General features: G+C 45.8%; 5 protein-coding genes and 2 long non-coding RNA genes across 21 annotated transcripts in view; 2 read left to right on the plus strand and 5 right to left on the minus strand.

The window, feature by feature from the left end:
- Positions 1 to 143: 143 nt before the first annotated feature.
- On the minus strand, positions 144 to 526 carry LOC143368347 (uncharacterized). The gene is made up of 2 exons (XR_013085219.1): positions 340 to 526; positions 144 to 248 (listed from the first exon to the last, which is right to left on the minus strand). It is a non-coding gene; the product is annotated as an uncharacterized LOC143368347 (long non-coding RNA).
- A 444-nt stretch (positions 527 to 970) lies between these two features.
- On the plus strand, positions 971 to 6,824 carry Side-iii (sidestep III). 2 transcript variants are annotated; one of them, XM_076810945.1, is made up of 14 exons: positions 971 to 2,123; positions 2,771 to 2,903; positions 2,989 to 3,197; positions 3,379 to 3,489; positions 3,574 to 3,777; positions 3,843 to 3,988; positions 4,072 to 4,222; positions 4,293 to 4,423; positions 4,642 to 4,801; positions 4,890 to 5,186; positions 5,324 to 5,644; positions 5,857 to 6,141; positions 6,200 to 6,318; positions 6,399 to 6,824. In XM_076810945.1, exons 1-14 carry the CDS (start codon positions 1,952 to 1,954, stop codon positions 6,510 to 6,512), a joined length of 2,553 nt encoding a protein of 850 aa, XP_076667060.1. In that variant the 5' UTR covers positions 971 to 1,951; the 3' UTR covers positions 6,513 to 6,824. The 2 variants fall into 2 exon arrangements, with proteins under 2 accessions (XP_076667060.1, XP_076667061.1); XM_076810946.1 differs by having other exon boundaries at positions 973 to 2,123; positions 6,209 to 6,318.
- On the minus strand, positions 3,119 to 4,146 carry LOC143368346 (uncharacterized). The gene is made up of 4 exons (XR_013085218.1): positions 4,016 to 4,146; positions 3,711 to 3,813; positions 3,345 to 3,629; positions 3,119 to 3,269 (listed from the first exon to the last, which is right to left on the minus strand). It is a non-coding gene; the product is annotated as an uncharacterized LOC143368346 (long non-coding RNA).
- Positions 6,825 to 8,078: 1,254 nt separating the features above from the next.
- On the minus strand, positions 8,079 to 9,548 carry Med6 (mediator complex subunit 6). Of its 2 annotated transcripts, none has more exons than XM_076810961.1 (5): positions 9,283 to 9,548; positions 9,019 to 9,178; positions 8,760 to 8,934; positions 8,450 to 8,684; positions 8,079 to 8,372 (listed from the first exon to the last, which is right to left on the minus strand). In XM_076810961.1, exons 1-5 carry the CDS (start codon positions 9,308 to 9,310, stop codon positions 8,278 to 8,280), a joined length of 693 nt encoding a protein of 230 aa, XP_076667076.1. In that variant the 5' UTR covers positions 9,311 to 9,548; the 3' UTR covers positions 8,079 to 8,277. The 2 variants fall into 2 exon arrangements, with proteins under 2 accessions (XP_076667076.1, XP_076667077.1); XM_076810962.1 differs by having other exon boundaries at positions 8,079 to 8,357; positions 8,438 to 8,684; positions 9,283 to 9,541.
- Positions 9,549 to 9,625: 77 nt separating this feature from the next.
- On the minus strand, positions 9,626 to 13,272 carry LOC143368345 (flavin reductase (NADPH)). Of its 2 annotated transcripts, none has more exons than XM_076810963.1 (5): positions 13,131 to 13,272; positions 12,806 to 12,970; positions 12,644 to 12,733; positions 12,430 to 12,561; positions 9,626 to 9,950 (listed from the first exon to the last, which is right to left on the minus strand). In XM_076810963.1, exons 1-5 carry the CDS (start codon positions 13,201 to 13,203, stop codon positions 9,784 to 9,786), a joined length of 627 nt encoding a protein of 208 aa, XP_076667078.1. In that variant the 5' UTR covers positions 13,204 to 13,272; the 3' UTR covers positions 9,626 to 9,783. The 2 variants fall into 2 exon arrangements, with proteins under 2 accessions (XP_076667078.1, XP_076667079.1); XM_076810964.1 differs by lacking the exon at positions 9,626 to 9,950 and adding an exon at positions 11,986 to 12,360.
- On the plus strand, positions 9,977 to 13,316 carry Naa80 (N-alpha-acetyltransferase 80). 3 transcript variants are annotated; one of them, XM_076810959.1, is made up of 5 exons: positions 9,977 to 10,404; positions 10,804 to 10,921; positions 11,357 to 11,490; positions 11,560 to 11,885; positions 13,107 to 13,316. In XM_076810959.1, the coding sequence occupies exons 1-5, from the start codon at positions 10,257 to 10,259 to the stop codon at positions 13,107 to 13,109; spliced, it is 729 nt and encodes a 242-aa protein (XP_076667074.1). In that variant the 5' UTR covers positions 9,977 to 10,256; the 3' UTR covers positions 13,110 to 13,316. The 3 variants fall into 3 exon arrangements, with proteins under 3 accessions (XP_076667074.1, XP_076667073.1, XP_076667075.1); XM_076810958.1 differs by lacking the exon at positions 13,107 to 13,316 and having other exon boundaries at positions 9,979 to 10,404; positions 11,560 to 12,049; XM_076810960.1 differs by lacking the exons at positions 9,977 to 10,404; positions 13,107 to 13,316 and adding an exon at positions 10,457 to 10,743 and having other exon boundaries at positions 11,560 to 12,049.
- Positions 13,317 to 14,749: 1,433 nt separating this feature from the next.
- Pnut (septin 7-like protein pnut) overlaps positions 14,750 to 23,526 on the minus strand; it is a 42,372-nt gene continuing 33,595 nt past the window's right edge. For 7 of the 10 annotated variants that reach the window (XM_076810955.1, XM_076810957.1, XM_076810956.1 and 4 more), the window contains 7 exons: positions 23,234 to 23,486; positions 22,752 to 22,941; positions 22,492 to 22,657; positions 21,916 to 21,957; positions 21,153 to 21,288; positions 20,903 to 21,066; positions 18,669 to 19,923 (listed from right to left, as the gene is read on the minus strand). In XM_076810955.1, coding sequence (XP_076667070.1) covers positions 19,764 to 19,923; positions 20,903 to 21,066; positions 21,153 to 21,288; positions 21,916 to 21,957; positions 22,492 to 22,657; positions 22,752 to 22,941; positions 23,234 to 23,486 — 1,111 coding nt within the window. In that variant the 3' untranslated portion in view covers positions 18,669 to 19,763. Of the gene's footprint in view, positions 17,769 to 18,668; positions 19,924 to 20,902; positions 21,067 to 21,152; positions 21,289 to 21,915; positions 21,958 to 22,491; positions 22,658 to 22,751; positions 22,942 to 23,233; positions 23,487 to 23,526 lie in introns of those variants that run through there. The other 3 variants (XM_076810950.1, XM_076810951.1, XM_076810949.1) reach the window with 3 other exon arrangements.

Here is a 23,526-nt window from a genome sequence, read left to right on the forward strand (position 1 = left end):
TAAAGCTAAAGGTCGGTTAGCATAATGGAAATAGCTCGAGAGAAGAATATAATTCTTTATTGCGCGGCGGATGTTGCGAAAGAAAATCTATAAGAAGACAAGGGAGAGGAGAACGGCTGGAAATTGTATAGTGCACGTAAAAGTAGAAGAGTAACCTTGCATCTTGTTTTATTATTGCATTTTACACGGAGACGCAGCAGCCATACGTGACTTCCCGCGTGATCGGGATCCTTATCGCGTTCCAGTGCCTATAAACAGAACGTTTACCCGTTTAAACGCGTCGCGTTGAACAGAGAGCACCCCCTACCCCCGATGCGGGATAGTTTAATAGTTCACCACCTCGCGACCCCTAACAGTGAATAGCTCGAGCAGCCAGTGGGGTGGTGGAGTACACAGGGTGCCTCAGAAATCGGTAGCCAAGCTCCGAGGACTAACTCTCCAGTTATCTCTCGGCAGTGGCGGATTTAACGGGCGGCCCAGAAGGTCCCATCTTCGAAGAAGAAGAAAAATTGATTTCAGCCAAACACTATATTCTTCTTTATCTGTACTACGACTGTACTTAGCTCGTTTTCAGTGAACTTCGTTCGTGATTTCTTTCCGCGAACTTTTATTCGCTATGAGCTTCGTGTTCCCGAAAAAATTAGCCCCTCGGAACGATGCCACCTTTTTCCTTAAATCCGCCACTGTCTCACGAAACGCTTTCTCGCGGCAGATAAGTGCGCGTATGTTTAAAATCGCACGTCCCCTTTTTATCCGCGAGGTGATCGGAACGAGCGGCCGGTGGTAGTTTACGCCGTTTGTCTCCCGAGCGCCTTGTATGGCGGGTGGACGGCGGAAGGGGCAACTCGTGAGGGTTCGTCGTCGCTCGCGGGTCCTCGAGCGCGCGCGCACGCGTCTGTGTGCGTCGCACGCTACACCAGCACCGAGGGGGGGGTGGGCTATATATCGTGCGGGAATCGAGAGCGTCGAAACACGAAGCGAGATCAGACTGACTTTCACGAAAATCGATCGGGCGGCCGCTCATCGTCGTCGTCGCCGTGGTCGGGTTAGCGACGCCTGCGAACCGTTGCCCGTTGCGACACCGCGGTCACGAGGAGCCCTCTACGCTCGCCGGCTCTCCTCTCGGTCTCCTTCACGCGGAACTGCCCCGTCGAGTGTCCGCGGTAGCCTCGTGTGCCCCGAGTCGCGGCGGCCTTCCACCCTGACCCGAGTAACGTGCCGCAGGGGTACGTTCGCGGGTGGGCGATCCAGTGACAGGGACGAGAGATCGAGCGGAAGCTGTGCGGAGGCTCCTTGGGGCAGCGGAGCTACGAGAGGAGAGAGGAACGCGGGAGGCGCAAGGTTCCGAGAAGCGCAGCGCATGGAGGCTTCACGTTCCCGAGCGGTTATCGTAGAGAAAGCTCCGCGTCGCTGCTTCGTCCAAGGATCAGCCCGATGAGGTACGAGGGAGCCGCGACGGTGTCCTCCTTCCCTGTCATCGCCATTGCCGATGCGTCCCAGCGCCCCGACCTCGCTCTTCCGCTGGCGATGCGGCGATCAGCTTAGAAACGATCCTGCGGGACCCGCCGCAGAGGACGAACGCTTGCCAGCCGCCTGGGTCGGCGTGAGTGGCAGATAGAGTCGAAGAGGATCGTGCCAGCGTAGAGGCGAGAGCCGCTCGAGGATTAGGCTCGCGAGGGATCCGCGGAAAGATCCTCGAAGGACTCTCGATGCACGGCGCAATAGGGAAGCGGTCGGAGGTTCGCTCGAAAGCTTCTCTCGGCAGCAGAATTAATCGGTGAAAGCGTGTCCTGCGCTCTGCTCCCTGTCGTCGCGCTCGGGGTATCGTACGCTCGGAGGACACCGCACGAGGACACGAGGAGGAGGCGGGGGTGGGAGGTGGTTGTCTACCCTCTTGACGTGGAATGATAATAAAGGAGAGCCGGAGGACAGGTCGGCGCGGGGCGACATTATGCAAGGAGCGGATCTGAACGCACCGAGGCCACCCCTCAGACCGTTCCCCTTTGGGATGGCAATCGGGGCGCTCGCCGAGATCGCGGTCAAGCTCGTCATCAGCGGATACATACTCGCCGTGGTCGTCTACGTGAACGCCACCGGCAATTGGGATAAGGACGATGACTTAGGTACGTGCTTCTCTGTCCGCTGCGGCTCTGGAGGAGCTTCCTTTCCGGCGAATTCGCGCACGTGCCTGCAACGAGCGCGAGCTTGTGCCACTAGGCTCCACGAATTTTAGTTTCTGGTAGATGAATCTTCTGGGAAAGGAGGATATTCTGCTCAGTATTCTAAGTAGTCTTGCATTGGGTCTGACCAAAGTGTGACTTATCTACTTAAACGGATATCGACGCGTGCAATGTGTAGCGTGTAATGGTCAGACACGTGGCTGACAAATCGCGTAGCATATCTACTTGCACAGATAGTAGACAGAGGAAAAGTAAAGGCACAAACTCGTGGCATCCTTTGTCAATAGGAGACTGTATGTATACATATGTACGCTTGTATCTTAAGTAGCTTGTATCCACATTGGTCAGACACGTTCAACCAAGCACCTACCCACTTAGCTGCTGGCGCATCTGGGTCAATAGACAGCTGATGAAGGAAGAACGATCGGAAGGCACATTCTTGATATTCACTGCAAATAGTTATCGAGATTACTATAACATAAGCAGCTCGTGGACATTGGACAGCGATCCAACCAAATACATGTCATACCTACTAAATGGCAACAATTCAATTAAATGCTCTTCACAGATATGATTTCTCCTCTTTCCAGTCGCAACCTTCGAAGTCAGCGCCGTTCTGGGACGCACCGCCAGGTTGCCTTGCGACATTGAACCGTCCACGCGAGAGGATCGCGTATACATGGTGCTCTGGTTTCGGGACGATGCTGTGAAACCGATCTACAGGTACATTCTGTTTATATTAAATAGAATTATAGTTCTATTAAATTCTATAATTCACCACCCCTCTCAAACCAACGATTCGTTTCAGCTTCGACGTTCGAGGAAGGGCGTTCAACAAAGCCCTGAACTGGTCGGACAGCACCGTGGTAGGGCCGAGGGCCTACTTCGTCACGGTGACAAAGCCTGCCGCCCTTTCCCTGGAGGCGGTCCAGCTGGACGACGAGGGGATCTACCGTTGCAGGGTAGACTTCAAGAATTCGCCCACGAGGAACTTTCAAGTGAATCTCACAGTAATCGGTACCGATTCGCACGTACCATTCAAAGGAAGCCTTGTGCAGGGTGGTCTGAAGCGAGGGTGGAATCAGCAGCCTGTAATGCAGAAATAGAATGAGGAAACCGTTCACGCTTCTTCAGACCACCGTGTATATTACACAAGAGATACACCTTCTCCAGCAATCTTCAAGGAAATTGCTTTCAGTTCCGCCGCACGTGCTCCTAATTTACGACAGTTCCGGGGTTGAAGTGGAGAGCACCGCGGGACCGTTCCAAGTTGGCGTGGAATTCGAACTGTCTTGCGAAGTAAGGGGAGGTAATTCTTCCTCTACTCGACAGACGCCTCGCAATTGTACATAATCAACCTCGCCGCGAATACAATCCTCCTTCTTGCGTGCAGGGAAACCGACGCCGGTTGTCAGCTGGCTGGTGAACGAGAAGGAAGTGGAGAGTAGGCTAGAAGAAATCGAGCAAAACATTGTCGTGAGTAAGTTGAGGATACCTCAGTTGAGGAGGGAGCACCGTAACACTACTTACAAATGTCGGGCCTCCAACACGAATCTGATACCTGCGCTAGAGAAGACTGTCCTTTTAGACGTCTACCGTAAGTATTATAAACAACGTCCATTCTGCTTCGCTTCTGCAATAAAAAGCTCGACTGATTCTCAGTGAAACCGTTGTCGGTGAAAATCCTGTCGAAGCCGACGATCCTGGAAACGGAGAAGGACTACTCGATCTCGTGCGAGACGACAGGCTCGCATCCTAGAGCTCGAATCGCTTGGATGGAGGGGAACGCCGACTTCTACAACGGCAAAGTAAAAACGACGATCGATCCAACTTACTTTATATTAACACGCAGCACAGTGGTATCGTTTACTTAGAAGCTTCGTTCGCCCAGGTACTCGATGGAGGCAACGCCTCGGTGGTCTTGAGCACGCTCATGTTTTCGCCAATTCCCGACGACCACGGGAAGATCCTCAAGTGTCGAGGGGAGAACCCAGCACTGCCAGACGCGTTTCTAGAAGACTTCTTTCAATTAAACGTAGTTTGTGAGTATTTGACCGAGCGTGTGACATCCCTTCTGGTGATTTAACTGAAGGTCTGATTGTTTCTCCGTAGTTCCACCGAAAGTACAATTACACTTGGGTAGCACGCTGAACGCGGAGAAGATTAAGGAGGGCGACGACGTCTACTTCGAGTGCAAGGTGCGAGCTAACCCGGAGCACCACAGAATCACGTGGAGGCACAACGTGAGTAGCGTAGGAATAGGTGTGGTTTTGGTAATTCCTGTGTGTTGGGGAGCCACGGAAAAAAGAAGCGAGGGGTGATGATGGGGCTCGAACCCACGATCTTTGCGTTACTGGCCAGCCGCCTAACCAACTGAGCCAAAGCCGACCCTCAATTGTCTCTTATTCCGAGACCTCTCTTATGGAGATTCCTGTAATTATAATCACCGTGTCCTCCGCAGGACGCGGTACTGACGCAAAACAACTCGGCCGGAATAATCATGAGCACCCAGAGTCTGGTGCTGCAGAAGATAGGCCGCGATAACGCGGGGAATTACACGTGCTTGGCGAGCAACGACCGCGGCGAGACCACGAGTCCCGTGGTCACTCTGAGGATACAGTGTAAGCATTCAGAGGGAATAAGTTACGAAGGCTTAGTTCGATGGCAAAATTATATTCCCTGCCCTTCTGCGTGGGTCGCGACGCACAGTCGCTCCCGTTTGCAAAGCGAAGGAGATGACGATCATCGGCGCTTCGCTGGAGGAGTCGGTGAAAGTACGCTGCGAGGTGGACGCCGATCCCAACGAGGTGGAGTTCGTCTGGGAGTTCAACAACAGCGGCGAGAACTTCGAGGTGGCCCCGGCGAAGTTCGACGGCAATAACGGGACGACCAGCGAGCTCGCGTACACCCCAATGTCCGAGAGGGACTACGGCGCCCTGACTTGCTGGGGGAGGAACGTGATAGGGAAACAGGAGGCGCCTTGCGTCTACCAGATCATCCCAGCAGGTACAGTCGGCTTTGTAAATTGAGCGAAGCTTGGATAATAGGCTTGTTGGTTCCAAAAGTATAAATGTGGCCCCGACAAGCGAGCGCGTTTGAACGCAGGAGAATCCCAACTAATTCCCTACTTGGCACGTTCGCAGTGAAACCGAATCCTCTGAACAATTGCACGATAAAGGCGTCGTTGAACCAAAGCTCGGAGATACTGGAAGTCGAGTGCGTGCCTGGATACGACGGAGGTCTTAGGCAAGAGTTTCGCCTGGAAGCATACGAAGTCGCCACCGGGAATCTGCGAGTGAACGCGTCCAGCGTATCAGCAGACGCGCCGATATTCCGCATCGCCGTGGCGGACCTCCTGCCGGCCACGCACTTTTACGTTGTCACGTACGCCGTGAACGCTAAAGGGCGGAGCGATGTGAGCCTCCTCGAGGACATTATGTTAAGGGACTCCGAGAAACATACAGGTAACTCGATGTACGAAGTATTGAGTAGAAGCTCAGCATTGCTCAGAAGGATTAGAGAATCGGGTGGAGTTGAATTGGAGACACCTGGAACGCATGTACGATGTATTAAATGTAGCAGTCGCTAGCTTAAGAGGTTCTCTGATTATTTTGAGTAACTCACTTTGAACGCTTCCGAGCTATCCTAACTGGGATGCTTGTGTTTGTTGTTTTAGACAGCGGAGTGAGTATGGTGCCGCTTATTTTACTGCTGATGGGTTGCGTGATGGCGTTCGGCGTCACCGTGCTCTCGGTGATGCTGATGATGTACCGACGCAGAGGCACCACTTCCCCGGTGCACGTCGAGCCCTACATGAAGCAACCGATAATCACGCCGCCAGACTCGAGGAACAACTCGATGCTGGACGTCACGCACGGGGATCACACCTACTTCGTCGAGTACACCCTGAAACAAGACTACGCGCTCAACAATCAACCGGACATCATACAGTCACCTCAAGGTAACGCCTGTTCCCCAGCTCGTCGCAGTGCCCCGCGAATGTTAAATAATGTAAGCAGTCCTTTCAGACCAAGAGAAGATAAAGCGTGAACCACAACTGTTTCTACCAGTAAGACCAGACACGCTGTTCGCACCGTACGACGTTCACAAGCAAGGGCTTCAGACTAACAAGTGCAGTGTAAGTTCTGCGAACCCCCTGTCGTTCATAGCCTTTGATATATCACGCTTCCTTTCAAGACTCCTCGATTCTTGCTGCAGCTAAATCCATTTTCTGCAAAATCCTGGGAGCCAATCAGCTTCAAAGCCGATCGTAACTTGACGAAGGAGATCATCATTGCCAATTCTATACCTGGTCCGGAGAGCTGCGTGTAAGAAAGTTGCCCGAGAGGATGGACGGGGAAACATATCAGGAGGACCGGTCTCGAAGCCTAAACAATCGTGCCGTTGACCGTCGCCGATCAGCAGGCTCAATGGGACCGAGCCGCAACTGGTTCTATCGTCGATTATTTCGCGTGAATCGCACAAAGGGGACGACACGATCTGCTGCAACGCTGACGGGTCGTCGGGGGGCCCGCGTGGCCGAGAACGATCTAGGAACCATCGAGACGACTAGTTGCATACTAACTAAACGCTACACATGGTGTATTATTCCAAGTTTAATATATTTTGTGTCAAGTCTTAGAAGCTTTCTTTATTCGACGGCGAATCTCACCTGAAATCGCGACATCGCGCACGCCGTCTTTACAAGCAATTCGCCTTTAAACACTTGCAGTTTGCAACTGATTTACGTATCACAAATCAAGTGGGTAGGACGTGACTAAAATAACGTGTGCTTCGCGTGGGTGTATCGAACGGTAGTCACGCAAGATTGGCCACTGTTGCAAAGATATGCGCGGAAGTAGACGCCGTACAGTAAGATACCGAGCATGATGATCGCAGCGATGGACACTATCAAGCATATTCTTTGGCGAACCCTTCTTAAGGCATGCACAAGCGTTGCTGAACGAGTGGGCGTCGAGCTCTCCATTAAAGGACCAAGTGTTCCTGTATTAGTCGCTTCATTCATGTTTGATCCTTGAATCATTCTATACGAAGCTCCTGAAGGGCATTTCTTCGATGCATCTGGGAGGCATGACACCGGGGGCAACTTCTGCTGGGGAACAGAGCCATGATTTCTCGTCGCTTAAACGCCAAACTCGCTTTACTCGCGCGACTTTACTTGCGCCTCGTGGAAGCTGCGGATCTGTCGGCGAATCAATTGGATGACCTTGCATTTCTCGTGCCTCAGGCTCCTGACGAACTCGTCCGCGTAAGAGAGAGTCTGCTCCGCGTCCACGTATTCCCTGCAGCATGTACTTCCGTCGCATATCATAACTTCTGCGTTACGCGTGATTTACCTGGACAAGAGTCGCGTTGGTTAACGAGCGGGTCGATTACAAATGAAATTCTGAGAAATAATTGAAGCGCTGATATATCTTGACATTTCGAAGCTTCCTCTTCTCTCGGATCCATCCTCGTCAAAATTCCCAGCGAACCGATTACCAGTTTAGCCCTCGACACTTCTGACGAGGGGACTGTTCGCAATTTACGGTAGAATCGTCATGCATCGTATTCGGCCGGCGTTGCAGGTCAATCTGAAAGTTTGTAGCAGAATGTTCTATCAATTCTATTCGATGTTAAATGAATCGTGAATCTCGCAGGTCGTATCGAACAGTGTTTCTACTTGTTCTCGTACCGTTCGAGCACGAGCACGTCGGGATTTCCCTTGCTCCCCGACACACGAGAAAGAACCGTCGAGGTGCCCTAATTCTAGCTTCTGGGGTGGCAAACGGTACAGGAGTACCAAGAAGAAAAAATCTCCAAAGACGAAGCTAAACATGGAAGAAGAGGTGGATAATCCAGATTGCCCGTGGTGCAGAAAGAAATGAAAGAACACTGTAATATTTACTTGGCTTACCTTTAATCTTACGCTAATGTAATACATCACATCTATCGCATAACGGACTTCATCACAGTTTTTATATTACAGGAAGGAAATATACAATTAATCGACACGGGAGGTACCTATTCCGCGAGGTCCCGTGAAAATAGAGGCGATATAAAATACGCACGTGAACCTTATCTATTATAGTCTTTGTTAATTAATCTTCGGCTTCTTTTCCGGCGGCGGTTTCATGTCCTTCTTCTCGACTTTCACCTCTTGCTTAATTTCCATCGCTGGGGAATCAAAGGGTAAACGTTAGCTTTGCATTTGAAATTTAATTAGCACTACTATTCTCGGCGATCTAACCACTTACATGACTCGATAGCTTGGTGCACCGGCTTCGGGACTGGCAGTGGAAATTTGCGCGTGAGTTCGGCGAGTAGCATATCCACCCTCTGACGTTGGAACAAAGAACTCGGCTCTTCGCGGACCGGCGTCTCCTTCTTCGCAGCCAAAGCTTTTCCGTTCTTGAAGTCCCAGTAATATCCTTTACTAGGATGGTACCGCGAGCAAGAGCTGGCCTCTTCGAAAGCCGACTGCAGGTGATGCACCGTAGATAACTGCGGAGCGCAATGTTACGATTTAAATACACGTTTCAAACCCGAGCTACTGCGTTGCTCGCAAAGAACATGTACCAATCTAGAGCTCACGACAGACGCCAAGTCAGGAGCTTGGTACACAACACCTGCTATGATATAATAATCTGCGAGAGGAGCCGCTAAAGTCGGAGAATGACGATGCTGCTTTCTAATGACGTATAAAATAGGCTCTTGTACGTGCAGAAGGATATACTCCAGTCCAGTCATATTCCTGCAATTAAACAACCACTCGTCGATGCATAATCGTAGATTACAAGTATCTCGAATCGAGTAATCCAACTCGGAGGAAACTTACTGCAACTGATCGGGGCTTAAGCGTTGCATTTTAATGGTTTCATTATTACAGGTCCTATCGTAAAATGGGTTACTCCGTTCGGAAAAGTAGTCCATTATGTTGTTCGGATTTAACACGGGAATCCATGCGCTGTCGTGCCACGAGAGTCCCAAGGGGTTCTCTGTGGATTCGACGGAACAAACAATAGCAGGTTAGGTGAGGAAGAGAGTTTCGTTAGATCCCTAAGAATCCTTACAGCGAAACTTTGAACTTATATACCATTACCTATTACGGGTGGTCTTCCAGGCAACATGTTTAATTCAAGAAGACGTCAAGACACGTCGATTGTTTAATCGCACAGTGCGCTTATAATTGCCAGTAAGTCGATGCCTTATTAGTGCGATCAGTAAACAATGTTAATGCGCGTACTCGTCAATATATTCCCAGGTAAAATGCATTGACACCCGCTGTTTACTTTTAACGCGCATTGACACCGTAAACTAAAAGCGTAAGAGTAAATACAAATAAACCACCGTTCTCGCCACTGGCCAGTGACTCTCATACCCCTTAAAGATTTCAGCTTCGAAAGCTCGTATGATGGGGTATAATTATAAATGAAACACGCAGCGAGCTGTAATCATTTATTTTATTCCTGTATTCGGAATGACAGCGACGGGAATATTCACCGAACATTTAAGGAAGCTCCAAAAGTACCGCAATCTATAATTACGACAGCGCATGAACGCATTGCGTGCCATCCTCCCGAGGCATCGCTGCCATTGATCGTCACTGTTGGAAAAAAGAATGCAGGACGGTGTTCGCATATAGAACAGAGGCTATTCGGAAAAATGGGTCAAACGCGAGGAAAAGATACTCGCGTTCGAAAGGGAATGGGTCACGGGCGACCCGTAATAGGACATCGAGCGTAAAGAGGAATTCGTGCGTCGGAGCATTTATATTTTTTTTATATCGCAAAGGTGCAGCTCGGAGGCGAGTGTCGTCGAATATCTCAGAAATACACTATCGCGAAGGGAGCTAATAGTTCTGTATATACTATTATCAATTATAGATGTGACAGCGCAAATGTTGCGCGGAGTGCATCCGTTTCGACTTACATCGAGCGCGACGTTAACGCCTAGAATCGCCGCGATAAAGTAACTCGAGAAGCATGCCTGTTCCCATTCGGGGATACACTCGGACGGGACGGTTATATCCAATAATGCTGTCGGGTGTGGTGAGAATTTTACATAACGGTGGGGATGTATTCAGCAGAAATATCGTTCCTAGCCCAAGATGACACTAATCTGAAAGGCTATTTCCGCGCGGGACACGTACAGGTGAAGAGCACAGTGACCTTTAAACCTGCGTGTCAAGTTCTCGTCCCCTGCGAGGAAAAAAAGAAACACGGTAAGGACATCTGCTGCGAACTATTTATCGCGCTCGCCTGACGCGCGTCACTCTCTATTTCTCGATGCCTGTCAATCGCAGGTTGTTGCGCGTACCGTCCCGTGCTCGGGGCACGGTTGGTCCCGTTCGGAGAAAACGAGCGGATCGATGTCACTCGATTCGCTCGAAATATGCTTTCTTTAACCTTCCGACGAGCTCTTCCCCGACCCCCTTTGTAGCGTTGCTCTTTGAAATTATCTACCTTTTCCGAGAATGAGATCACGCTGTCGCGTCGCTCGCTATCTGAAGAGATTTTATCTCACTTCTCAACGATGGCATAAGGTGTTATAATTGGGAAAGGTGAATTTGTGTGAAAATATTCTGCGAGGAATATGTCAATCTTACGGAATATACTTGCAGGAAAAATGGCAACTGTGGACAAGGACTATACCATAGTCCCTCTTCACAAACGACCAGATCTGATTCAAGATTGCTGCAAGCTACTCAACTCCGAATGGCCACGAAGCGTGTCTGCTAGGTACATCGGAGTAACTTTCTTTGGCAGGGGAATTCCTTTCTTAACCCTTCGTGGTCACACAGGGTGTATTGTACCTCAAGTATAATTTTCGAGTTAAAGTGTCGTGTCCTTACGACTTCCAAAGAGGATTTACCGCAAGAAAAAAAAAAAATTAAAAAATCCGTTTTTTCCCACAACCGTGGAAAATTGATCATTTTCAACTACGAAATTTATCATATCAAAATTTACATTTCTAGAAAAAGACTATTAGACCATGATTGTATAAGTATTACGAACGTACAATTATCACTGAAAAGCTAAAAGATTCAAAAATACGAAAATGGTAACTGAAAAAATGACGCTGGGGTACAGTGAACCCCTGGTGACCAACTTGTGATTATAAGAAGGTGTGACCACAAAAGGGTTAAAAGTAATCAGACTTTTTATGCGAAACAGATTGAAGTCTCTGAACGTATCGTGCGATGAATTTCCCACGTGTCTTGTACTCGTTAACAAAGAGAACAGAGTTCTGGGTCACTGTAAGATATCCTTGATACCCAGGCTCCGTCACAGCTGCTTCATACAGTCAGGTGAGTCTAGCTGGCCGAAGGGTACAAGGAAGAGATGGCAAGATTTAATCTCCCCTCTCTGCGTTTCAGTTATAATCGATTACAAGTGCAGGTCCCAGGGACTCGGATCTAGATTGCTACACGGGGCTGAGGAATATGTAGCAAAGAAAGGAATTAAAAATGTATATTTAATAACCAAGGGTCAAGAAGTTTTTTACCTTAAAAACGGATACAAAACGTGCGATCCGTTCAAAGCGTACGGGATTAACGATGTTGTGTATTCTACCGCAGCGTTTACTAAAGCGAAGCTTAGGGAGAGAAGTGCCCAGTGCGCCGGTCCGCCGCCTCCTCCAATGCCAAACTTTCAAATGCCAAAGTTCTTCGATTTAAGCGGAGTAGCCCACAGAACACACATGGTAAAGAAATTATCATAATTATGCGATAACAAGAATGAGCCTCGCCTCTGCAAGATTCTTCCATGTTCCATATGTAAATGTTTCACAGAGCACGCATAACTTATTTATTTCGTAAATTATTTTTTTAATTACTCTTAAATACAGAAATACTTCTCATTCGTTAACTCTTAAGTCTCGTTCATTTATTATAAAATGTAAGTTATACTTATTCCGACAAATGCTTAGAACCACCGACAGTTTTAAATGCAAACGTGTTTCACCTAATGTAGTTCACTCGCAGTAGAGAGCGAAGTAGCTGTAATTTGCGCGTAGTTCTACTTCGCAGCATGCTACGAAACATTCGCGATACCACAGACTCTTTGATAGCGCTCTGTTTGTTCAAGACTTTCGATAAGAAAAGCGCCCAAATCGTGCTTGGAAATAGCTCGGCCAGGGGACTCGTCGTATTTCACTACATACTTCGAGCTCGGAGCGTCTGAAAAGAAAAGTTTGCTTGAATATTATAGAAGGTCAAGCTCGACGCACGCCTCGGTACTAAGAATACCTGCGATGTGAGGGGGCAATACCGCGATCCAGTTTAATTGGCTTTCCTTCAGAAGGTCAAACATACGTTGGTGGTCTGCATTTAAGTTTTTAAATATACCAGGCACCGCTTCGGGCTTGTAGAACAGAAATGCTACCGAGGATAAAATAGCGTTTGAGATCTCGCGTGAAATTGAATGCGTTTCGAGTAATGTATCTTAGGACAAAACATTTACCGGACAAACAAACTGATACTACGCCTACGTTATGCGCTTTCATAGCGTCTATTATATTTCTCATGCCCTGAGACAGCACGGTAGTAGAACCTGGAAGCATTAAATATAAAATTATGCGACCCACGATTAAAGGCTTGTCTTTCCTTAGGAAATAGCGTTTACTCAAGTCATTCCGCGTGCCGAGCACGACGACCACCGCATCTCTGTTAGATACTGCATTCGAGACTTGTTCCGCATTGGTAACGTCACCAACGATCGTTTCTACTTTATCTCGGAAATTTGCTGGTACTTTCTCCGTGTCCCTCACAAACGCCCTTACGTTTAATCCTAAATTTCACAACGCCACCGTCAAATATATGATAAAAAGCCAATATTATAGATATTAAAGTATCGTTTTTGTTTGTCTCTTTAGTGTTGATTTATTTATATTCCAATATAATGTAGAAATCTTAATCGTTTACAGTGAATGAAAAGTGAAAAGGAATACCCTTGTTTATGGCACTGTTTAAGGCACACAATCCTGTATTGCCTGTAGCTCCAAATACCACTATTCGGTTCATGGTGATACAACTGCTATCTGATACTGTGAATCCACTGTCAGTCACGATTACTTTGCGATAGCAGTTAATCGAAAGTGCTATATCATGATTGTACGGAATTCAAAATTGCAATTGGAATGTATTTACAAAGCACGATAGTCGCATCCGCTTTTGCTGATTGGTTCCATTAGATCTGTCTGTAATTGAATCCTATTAAGGCACAAAGTTACTAGATCGGTTAAATCGTTGTGTGATGCCAAGCATTGGGAATATCGTAGATAATTTATGCATTCACTAGTAACAGGGATAGCGTTATACAATATTATCATACTTTTCCCTAATCACGTAATTGAAATCTTCAGTTTTATCTTATCACAGACGAGATATAGAATGGCAACAACTTCGCACGAACTGAAATATCGACTGGGGAGAATTCATTGCATTGTCGCGCACTCAACGTGAAATAGCGCTGACTTTGGGAACTATGCTCAAATCAATTACAGACCCGATAAAGTCGGTAAAGGTGCTCTTTCTCTCGTTCCACAGACGAGGTGTAGGATAGACCTATCAGCCAAGGCATTTTTCTGTCACCGTGTTTGGTTTCAATGCTTACCGCTAGTAGGATTGCGGTTGAATTCTACTCTGAAGTAATAACGCTGCATGCGACACGGAAATGATAAGGAGGCCTAGAGTCCCGAATTCTTGTGATAAAAATTTACATTGGATGTAAGGTCTATTTTATACCTAGCCATTACCTGTAAAATGAACTTATTGAGAACCTGGGCATGTTGACGCTCACACTAGTTCACGCCATTCACCGCTACGCGCCGCTAGCATTTCTGTGCCCGACATTCTTGAATTATTGCAATAAAGGGATAAGTACCATTCTCTAATAAAAAGAAACTGAACAAATGTGTAAATGACCTTTTTCAGCAACGAATAAGGAATTTTGTCGATGAAATTGGTTGCATAATGATTTATAGAGCCCCTACAAGAATCCCATGACCTCAGACTGCATATAAATAAAGAAATAATCAAACATCAAACTTTCCTTATCTTATTCCTCCAGTGGCGTATTTAGTGTAAACAGTGCCTAGGGCAAGCGTAGAATTTGCGCTCCCCCCACATCATTCCAATTCCATCTTTTCTGTTCTACTTCTTTGTTAAAAGTGTTCAGCACACAAAACATTTTATTTAGAATTTAGATAATCTTTTTAAAGAAAGTGGAGCTGAAGGGCAGAAGAGACGAAAGTTGGAGGTAAATGAAGCCGAAAAGTGCAGCAAGTTTTTTTCGAAGCTTCTCTAAAGGCATGCGAAGCACACAAATAACAAGCGTAAACTACTAACATTAACCATCCAAATAAATTTATTCAAGAAACACTATTTCTTTCGGCTTTTTTGCGTTCCCCACATTGGCGCCCAGGGCACGAGTCCTACATGCCCCACCCTAGATACGCTTCCATAATGGAGGACCTCCACGTACTTCCTCTAATTATAAAAAGAAAAGCTTCTCATTTAATGCGCCGAGAGCGAAACAGAGAGTGACTTGGGGGTTTGAAAACGTAGCAACACTTACGATATTTTATATATAATTTACTGAATACATAATCCTAAAGTATGATAATGTACTAATCGTGATCTCATGAATATTGTTGTTATTATTAGTATTATTATTATTATTACAATGTGTTCTACAAGTAGCGGCGGCAGCTTCGTTTTCGTCTGGCACGGCAAAATATAGTTTGTGTTTTCGTATTTATCTACTTTCGCCTCCCCCTTTTGTCCTTGCACATAGAGAATGACACCATGTCTCCGACATGATCCTGACACGATTAACTATGAATTATCGCAAGCATCACCGATTAGAAGTACACACATACAGTAACTGATACATCTTTCTTCCGTTTCGTCGATCTCTGGGACCTTAACAGCTACATGCTGATAGAACACTGATGAAACGTATAAATAGCTTCGTTCCCTGAACCAAGCAATGATTCGTACATGGCTCATGTGTTCAGATAAAATCGTTACAATCGAGATAAGCTTATCGTTCATTACCGCCTCCGTCGAAAGACAGCGCACGGAGACGTCAATGATTCCCTCTGCGTTACGACGAGAGTCCCTCGAGTACCATCTCAACTCGTTGCGATCTTCCCTATCGTACATGGGAGAATTCTGGCAAATCACTTCGTACGATCGAATCAGATCGCGACGGGCTAATGAATCATAATGGCACCGAAGTGGAATTTTAAGTACTCTACGTTCGACGAACTCCTTCTCGCCTGTCCCTGCGTCCCTTGAACACGAAAGCTGAACGATTCCCACGGCTTCCTGCTTTACAGTATCTTTGTACTTGAGACGCACGGATATGATCGTCGCGTTAGAACGTCCATAAAAGTGGCAGACACTTTTTTCTCGTGGAGAACTGAATTTGTACATGGAAACGAGAGTCGTGTGTATGGCGGGTCAGCGCGTGTTTAGAGAAAAATATCGTAGCTCGGTGGGCCATCGTTGATGAACTCTGAACGCTAGTGATGATTCAGCTTAACGTTATCAGTGCAGAAAAATACGGACCGTTCGATCGCCACTAAAGCGCCCGTTCTTATAAAGTAACTCATTGCCGCTCCGTCGCATCGAGGGCTCCGATTTCCAAGCGTAATTCTTGTTGCCTGTAGTAGAATCGAGCGCGGGCATCTCGGAGAGCGTTTCATTTAGCTCTACCTTCGAATACAAATCGCTGTATATCTTAGCTTCGCAGATTTCTTTTTTGTCTTTTTCTTCTCCTTACTTTTAGTTTCGAATAGTATAACGTTTGAGCGTCTTTGCGGATTGTCGGCGACGGCGAAGTTCGAGCTGACGAGTTAACTAGAAAAATTGCGTACAAAATAGGAATGTGACACGTGGTTCTTGCCGATCGTTGGAGACGTCGTCTTCCTTCCGTTTCTCTCCTCCCCCCCCCCCCCGCCCGGTTCAAGATCGCGCGAATCTTGCTTTGCAGTGACCGAAGAATCACGTACTAGCGTTATATAAAATGCTTATCCTCTTCGTCTTGGCACACGAGTAATTTAATTAGCTTAGAATACCGATCCAAGAGTGGGCAAACGTTTCTCCTCCGCGGCGGATGTGTGACGCTGTCTTGAAAATGTTTAAGGAACGTACATCGCTCGTTTGCCCATCCTTGCTCATATAGAATTACCGATGTATAAGTTGGACAGATTCGAGACGCCGCGTTTTCTTCGCGCGATTATGCGCCACCCAGCTACGGCTCTCCGCGATTAACTTATCACTACTATTATTCGAGGGTTTACAAGTAAAGAAAAGAATGGCACGCACCGTCTCGAACCGCAACGATCCAACGCACTTACATTTATTTATACAATTCATGTTTGCCGCGCAGTTGATTAGTGTCGCTATCGGTACAACTTAAATTTACACGAATCGGACTTAAACTTATGGATACCTTCGATTCATTTATACATAAACCTCCTTCGTAAATCACATTCAACCCTCCATCGCAGAATGGCGCGTTGCCGTTGAACGAAACGATTAATTGCGAGCGATGTTCCACACGCCATCGATAATCAGAAGCATCCAACCGGGATACCCGGAATTCAAGATACGATTGGAAAGAATTCTCTGTACAATTTCTTCCTTGCGACAGGTGTGCAGTTTATATTCAAACGTATTATTCTCTAGTTAATTCCAAACGATATGAAATAATTTTTAGACATCCAATTTCGTTATACTATCCCTAGACATAGATTTTAACAGAAATAATTCTGCAACGGTTCCTCCGATTTACGATCAACTGAACATGTTACTATGATTATGTATGGTACAACACGATTGCACAAGAGCGATTCTTTTGCAAGCCGCCTCGTCTTTAGATACTTCGATATCGTTTGTGGAATACAAGAACTGAAAGTGACACGAGAAACGATTCGAAATCATAGAATTAAGACAAGAAGACGGGGTGGGTTATCATTGCTTCTTTTCGATCGCTCTCGTCGAAAGAAAATTTACGTCCTTTGAAACTATGCCTACATTTTGTACAAATATCATAAGTCGAATTATGCTATAGTATGATTTGTTGAATATTAATAATAGGAAGCGCAAAGAAGCACAGGCGAACACGATAGAAGAAACACTCTTTCGTCTCACTCCTGAAAGCATAACGTTATGCTCGTAAAATGAGAAAACTCGTAGAAACTTGGAGCGATATGCACGTTTGTATACACATCAACTGTGTGAATTAAGCGACGCATGCTCGTTGCTCGTTAATTCATTAACGTATCTCTCGTACTACGCTCTACCCTCCAAGCAGTGCCATCAAGTGTTCTCTTAGCCAGTCGAAATGCAAAAATTAGACGCACAGTAGTACGAGAGATTATTAACGAATCTGTCAAGGGGAAAACGTTACCCTCTGCTCGATTCTTCATTCAAGCGGACCACGATCTTTCACGTGATCGCCCGTTAAACGAATCTTTGAACTACTTTGAGGAAAGCTCACTCTTCGCGTTGCCTTCCCGGAGTCGATTTAGAAGAGTCCTTTCTTCTTGTTCTTCTTATCCTTACCGTCGACGGCCCTGGAAAAGATTAAAGTGCTGTAGAAAGGGACGATTATACTGCGATTGCTAGACGGACAGCGTAACTTACAGTGTTAACGAATCACTGCCCTGGGCATTGCACCCATTTAATAAAGAACATTGATGCTTCCCCAAACACTATCATTCTGCTATTCGAGATTCGAGTTCATAAATAATTCCCCATCGAATACACTTGATATTCGTTTCTTAATTACAACCAAAACGTGTCCTTTGCAGCAAACTGATTTTCAGCGACATCGACGATTTTCAGCGTTCAACTTTTCTATATATCTTACCGCGTGTCGCAAGAACAATGTGCACTTTCATCCGTAACAGTAGTGTCAATACAGAAATGTAAAATCTAGTCATGCCAAAATCATGCTTCGAGAAATATATACACTTTCATGAGCCACGACCATTAAGCCGCATGCTGCTGTTTTGCAAGTGTTATAATCGTACTCTTTGTTATTTGAGTGTTAATGTGTTTGGCACGCTTCTTGTACTTTGTGGATTACTCGGACATTTCTCTCAAATACTCGCGCATGATCCTTAAATTTAAAACAGCTGCTCGCTGCGATAAAGCCCGTTAGTTAACGATCGATGAGTCGTTACAGCGGTGCAACGTACATTCACAACGGAAATCATCGAGGTAGCTCGCAGTTTTACATCAACTTGCGATGGAACAAATGTTCCAGACATAGACACGTAAGATGAAGTTGAACGATAACAGCGTGGGGCCGCCGCAATAGGCGTGGAATTAAATGATGCCAGAGAAAAATTACGCTCGCGTTTCGTTTTGTTGCAAAACCACATTAAAGGTAAGCAAACATTTATCAATGCCTTTTGTACTCGTCCACAAGAGAGGCTAGGCATGAGGGCGACGAAAATGGTTAGTAAATGTTTTAGGAAAGCATTACGTTTATTTGCGAAAAAAGGTTCAATGATGAAATTAACAATGTATAATAATCGGTTTGTGAGTAATTATTATTGGTCGTGTGAGGTACTACCCTTTATCAAGCTGTCTCTTCGAGCGAATTCGAATTTCTTAGAGGAATCATATCTGGACAGAGATGCCGATTCGTAACGGGAATGTCAGGCATGCGAGACTGGAATGTAGAGACGAAAACAAGGCGCGGGACAGCTTGCTCAGAGTTTACAATGGCTTTCCGTACTCTACGAAGTTCTGTGAGTGTTGTTCAGTTCGTACAGATAATTATGTATGAGCGTGACGCGCGTTACAGTGGATATAAAAACAGTGTGACGTTCATAGGAATATAAAGGTCTTTTGCGTTTCGTACATAAAGTTTATCAAACTTTGTGCCAAAAATACGCCCTTCTAAATATATCTATAGGGCCAGTGTAAAAGATTACTATCGAGATTCTTCGATATGGACCTTCTCCCCTACTCGTTAATCTAAAGCTCGGCTTCTCTCGCAGCACAAAGTCTATTCTGTTTTCCTCGTCTCTTGTTCTATAATTAAACGTTATCGACTATTAAACGTTAGTCAATTATGGTGCAAAATTTTACCGTCTGTACTCGGTTCTTTCGTTAATCAGACAAGCGTCGGTGTAACAAGTGATCATTGTCGAGTATCGCTAGTCGCTTCGGTTCCGAGCTAACAACGGTGCTACTTAATACCATCGAGCATGTACGTCTTTGCTTTTGCATTCAAGGATACTTCGTATGCTTCGGGTACAACATCGTTCTCATCGTTAAAATATCAGAAGTAAAAAAAAAAACAGAAACGTAACGAGAGCTGCAAAACTGAAATGTCCGACACTTTCTTTCGTAATAATTCTAGTAGATATTGCGTGGCGAGCGTTATAATTTCCAAGTGAGCGCGTACACGCCAGGCACGTTAAGCTACGATGAAGTGTGACGTGTGCCGCGATGCGTGAAATGAGATCGATGTTGTCGGATCCAAAGATTTAGCACTTGGACACACACCGACGCAGGAGCTTTTGTAAGTAAATGTAGACAGAATCTACGATCTACTAAGGATGCTCGGGATGTTGTATGACAAGCTGTATCTGTGTAGGGCTGTCTTGAGGTGATTTGAAACTGGTGTGACGGCGTAGGAGACTTCCTATCCCTCGGGATCCCCTCAATGTACCCCCGCCACCGCCAGATCCCTCGGAGGACACTGATCCCGTCCTAAATTAGGGACACCCCGATATGGTATACACACAACAAACAAACAAGCGCAAGCATGACATAACATTCGTCCGTAAAGCTTTTTTTTTTCTCTTAAAATATTACACTATCTATTGGTACTTGTTACATCGCACGAGGCATTCAGTGCTAAACTTTATAACATAAGCGTTCCGAAGGGACGAGAGATCTTTGTACGACATGTATCTGTTCTCTTTCACGGTTTTGCTTTAGGTAAATGTGGTGCATATGTAGAACAGACATGACACACAATCTAGAACATGTAAAAAATCATACTTTCTTCGATTATTCCACGAGACATTTAAAGAAATAATAAAATCCCTGTAACATTTGCTCCAGAAGGGAGCGCGCGAGAGCGACAGTAGTTTCGGATAGTTTATTAAGAAAGGCGTTTTCTGTATATTCTGATGGAAAGTTATTAAACTTGATACCCTGGAACGAGGCAACATTGTTTGAGAACAATCGCTGAATTGACTTCAATTAAGTTGAGAAAGATGGCCACGTCGAACATGCTTATTAATAATTATTAGTGATTTCCTGCTATTAGGCTAAGCGCTTCGCTATGAGACAGCATCTACGGAACCTTTGATTCATTTTCGAAACTCTCAGCGTTCAAAATTTATCAGAGATTGCAAGTACGATTGAGATTAGTAGCAGTGGTTCGTAACGAGATACAATTTATTAATCTGTATTATAAGCTGAATTACAAATGCTTTCACTGCGCGTATTTGGCTGAATGATCTTCGAAGCAAAGACATAAGCAGTTTTATCCATCTCCCTATAATTATAATTACAAAAGCTATGTTCTTTGGGTCGCAAAGTACCTCTCCGTTCGTGCAAGAAGCTTGTTTTTGTTCCCGATATCTTTCCACACGGGAGAGAAAAAAAAAATGAAACATGATGGATCGTACGGATATGAACAATCAGAAGCAGACCTGTTACAGTCAAACGATATACTTACTCTTTTGAATTCGCCTCCAGACTGCGCCTGCGTAATTCCTCGATACTCTGCCCAGTCTGTTGCTCCCATGTTAGCTTCTCAGCTTCGAACGCTCGCCTCTTATCCTCCAGTTCGCGCACCTGCTGCTCCAAAGAGCGCCGCATCTGCTCGTGCCTTCTTTGCAACTGCGGACAGATCGTCATTCCCGTTACAGCGACTTTTCCCCGACGTTTCCGCGTGCCTACAAACTAAGAGAACGCCCGATACTCACGTCTGCTTCGGAATCCTTAAGCTTCTGCTTCTTCTCCCGCACTTTTATCTCGAACACTTGCTCCATGTCGATCTCCATCTTCTTCATTTTATTCTCGTGCTCCCTCTTCTCTTCCTCCAACTGCGCCAGAGGGTTCCTACAAAGTACACGGGAACGGCCCGGAGTCAAAATGCTTGCACGGAGGTAGACACTAAGTATAAATTGTTTCTGTCTGTCTGTTTATTTTAGATACTAATTATTAGTTTGCGTCCGATCGAGTGATCTATCTACACGTGTGGGTAAATTGCGATGTAATGGAGGAGAAGAGAATTAGAGTTTGTTTTGCGTGGATCGACATCAGGGGAGAATACTCGCTGAGAGATAACGGAATGAAGTGTGTACTAAAAGCAAGCAGATTCATGTAATATACCCAATAATACTAAAAAGAAGTAGCAACATGTTTCTCCGCTAAAATGAAAATAAGAGGAACACAAGGATACACTTTGTAATGCGATCTACTTGCAGAAACTAAACGGTCAATTAGAGGGTTCACTATCGGTGGAATCTATCGACATATTTCCATTACATTAGCCGATGCATTGCCGCGGCATCGTGCCCTACCAAACCGAAGTGTAAGTGTACAAAGTTTCGCGTCCGCTAGTGAAGTGAACCCCCTTCGAACTAAACATAAATGCACCTAAAGCTAATACGCAGTAAATGGAAATCGGACAAGGCTTGTGCACACAAAACTATATTACACGATCCTGGCCATAAAAAGACTTACCACACGGTCATGAAACTGTTCATCACTCCTGGGGGGCACAAACTAACCAATAAGAAATCAGCATTAAAATTCAAGTAGAGGATTGTACTATCGCAGAATAATACATTTTTTTTTTTGTCTCGGGATCGCTCTCGTCTCTAACTTACGCTACGGTACATCTTAAGATCGCTAACATTATTCGGCTTCAAAGTATAGAACTTGCAAAAGTAATCTTTACCCTTCGATAGTTTGCATGCACAAGCTTCTTTCAAATCTTTACACCGAGAAACGAAAACAATACGCTACAAGCTCTTGTACTTATTTTGCGAACAAAAATAGAAATGAAGAAGAAAAGAAGTCGACGTAATCGAGAAACTTATTACAGAATTTCGCGTATTATTGGATGTTAAACTGTTCGTGTGTTATGCCACGTTCTTTTTCCGCTCTGTGCTTACAGATTACCTAGCGTACACTTTAAACGAATAATATCCGTGTATTCGTGAATGGCTTCACGGTTTAAATAAACGTACATGACTTGCTTGACTAGCGAATGAGCTCGACAAATTTACGGATCGGAAACGGTAGGCGCACACTTACTTATTGGAGACTTTCGTCGGCTTTCCATCCACCCCGACGCCGGCTAACGTGCGACACCGGAAGTTCTCGTAGTGCACGTTATTTGTCACGTCCTTCAAGTCTTGCAAGTGCGTTCTAATCACCATGTTTCGAAGGGCTATGAAATCGCAGTGCTCCAAATTCTCCACTAAACAGTCCGGAGAAAGAACGCACGATTACCTCTGAACATTTAAGAAGATATATCGGAATCAAAGCGATTCCAAAGTTACAGAATTGCCCACCTTCCGCGACTCCCCACGGGTACTTTCTTCCGCGAACTTTCCTGCCGTCGTGCTCGACAACGGTGTTCGCCCCAACTACCGCGAATGGCACTCGGTCTCTGAGAACTTTATGCAGTTTGCTTTCCTCCTCCTCCTCCACTTCTGGAAACTCGTAGATCTTGATCTTGTGCTGCGCTATCTCGTTTAAAATCTGTACCAAGAAGAAAACTCTCAACCTCCGTAGTTAAAGCGCGTGCGCCGCGCGTTTGATTCTTTAAACGCAGGCTCTCCTCGTCAAGAATTTCAAAGTCGATTTTCTCGAAAACGAGGCGCAATATCAGAAAATTTTATTCCTCCCTCCCGACTTATTTGCCTGTTACAAATCGAAAAGAAAGAGTAGCTTTTTTTGATATCGCGCTTTATTTTCGAGAAAATCACGCGAAAATACTGGACGGCCGAAAACCACTGGCGCGTCGCGCGGTACAAGCGGCAACAATACGTACTTGTTTCTTGAAGTGAGCGCACTCATCCGGCGTCATGGTATCAGCTTTAGCGATGACAGGTATGATATTAACTTTGTCGTGAAGACGCTGCATGAACTCGACGTCCAGTGGCTTCAATCCGTGGCCAGATGGCGCGACAAAGTAGAGACAGCAATGCACTCGACTATCTGGTATCTGCCTCCTCACTACGCGCGATTCGGCATTCAGGAACTCCTCGTATTTTGATTCAATGTACTCGATTACTGGTACCCAGCTGAAATAGGCGTATAGATATTATCAAACCCGTAGTATCT

This window comes from Andrena cerasifolii, chromosome 4, assembly GCF_050908995.1.
Source record: "Andrena cerasifolii isolate SP2316 chromosome 4, iyAndCera1_principal, whole genome shotgun sequence".
Classification (NCBI taxonomy): Eukaryota; Metazoa; Arthropoda; class Insecta; order Hymenoptera; family Andrenidae; genus Andrena; species Andrena cerasifolii.

Bases quoted from the DNA above. Each gene is read 5' to 3' on its own strand.
- Side-iii (XM_076810945.1), top strand. From the start codon at position 1,952: ATGCAAGGAGCGGATCTGAACGCACCGAGGCCACCCCTCAGACCGTTC. The intron at 3,198-3,378 runs GTACCGATTCGC...AATTGCTTTCAG, and splicing joins AGTGAATCTCACAGTAATCG to TTCCGCCGCACGTGCTCCTA. The intron at 4,223-4,292 runs GTGAGTATTTGA...GTTTCTCCGTAG, and splicing joins CTTTCAATTAAACGTAGTTT to TTCCACCGAAAGTACAATTA.
- Med6 (XM_076810961.1), bottom strand. From the start codon at position 9,310: ATGTTGCCTGGAAGACCACCCGTAATAG. The intron at 8,935-9,018 runs GTAAGTTTCCTC...GTTTAATTGCAG, and splicing joins TTAAGCCCCGATCAGTTGCA to GAATATGACTGGACTGGAGT. The intron at 8,685-8,759 runs GTACATGTTCTT...TGCGCTCCGCAG, and splicing joins CTGTCGTGAGCTCTAGATTG to TTATCTACGGTGCATCACCT.
- Naa80 (XM_076810958.1), top strand. From the start codon at position 10,257: ATGTATTCAGCAGAAATATCGTTCCTAGCCCAAGATGACACTAATCTG. The intron at 10,405-10,803 runs GTAAGGACATCT...ATATACTTGCAG, and splicing joins CGAGGAAAAAAAGAAACACG to GAAAAATGGCAACTGTGGAC. The intron at 11,491-11,559 runs GTGAGTCTAGCT...TCTGCGTTTCAG, and splicing joins CAGCTGCTTCATACAGTCAG to TTATAATCGATTACAAGTGC.
- LOC143368345 (XM_076810963.1), bottom strand. From the start codon at position 13,203: ATGAACCGAATAGTGGTATTTGGAGCTACAGGCAATACAGGATTGTGT. The intron at 12,971-13,130 runs GTATTCCTTTTC...TGTGAAATTTAG, and splicing joins AAACAGTGCCATAAACAAGG to GATTAAACGTAAGGGCGTTT. The intron at 9,951-12,429 runs GTATTCTTAGTA...AAAAAAATATAA, and splicing joins ATTGCCCCCTCACATCGCAG to ATGCTCCGACGCACGAATTC.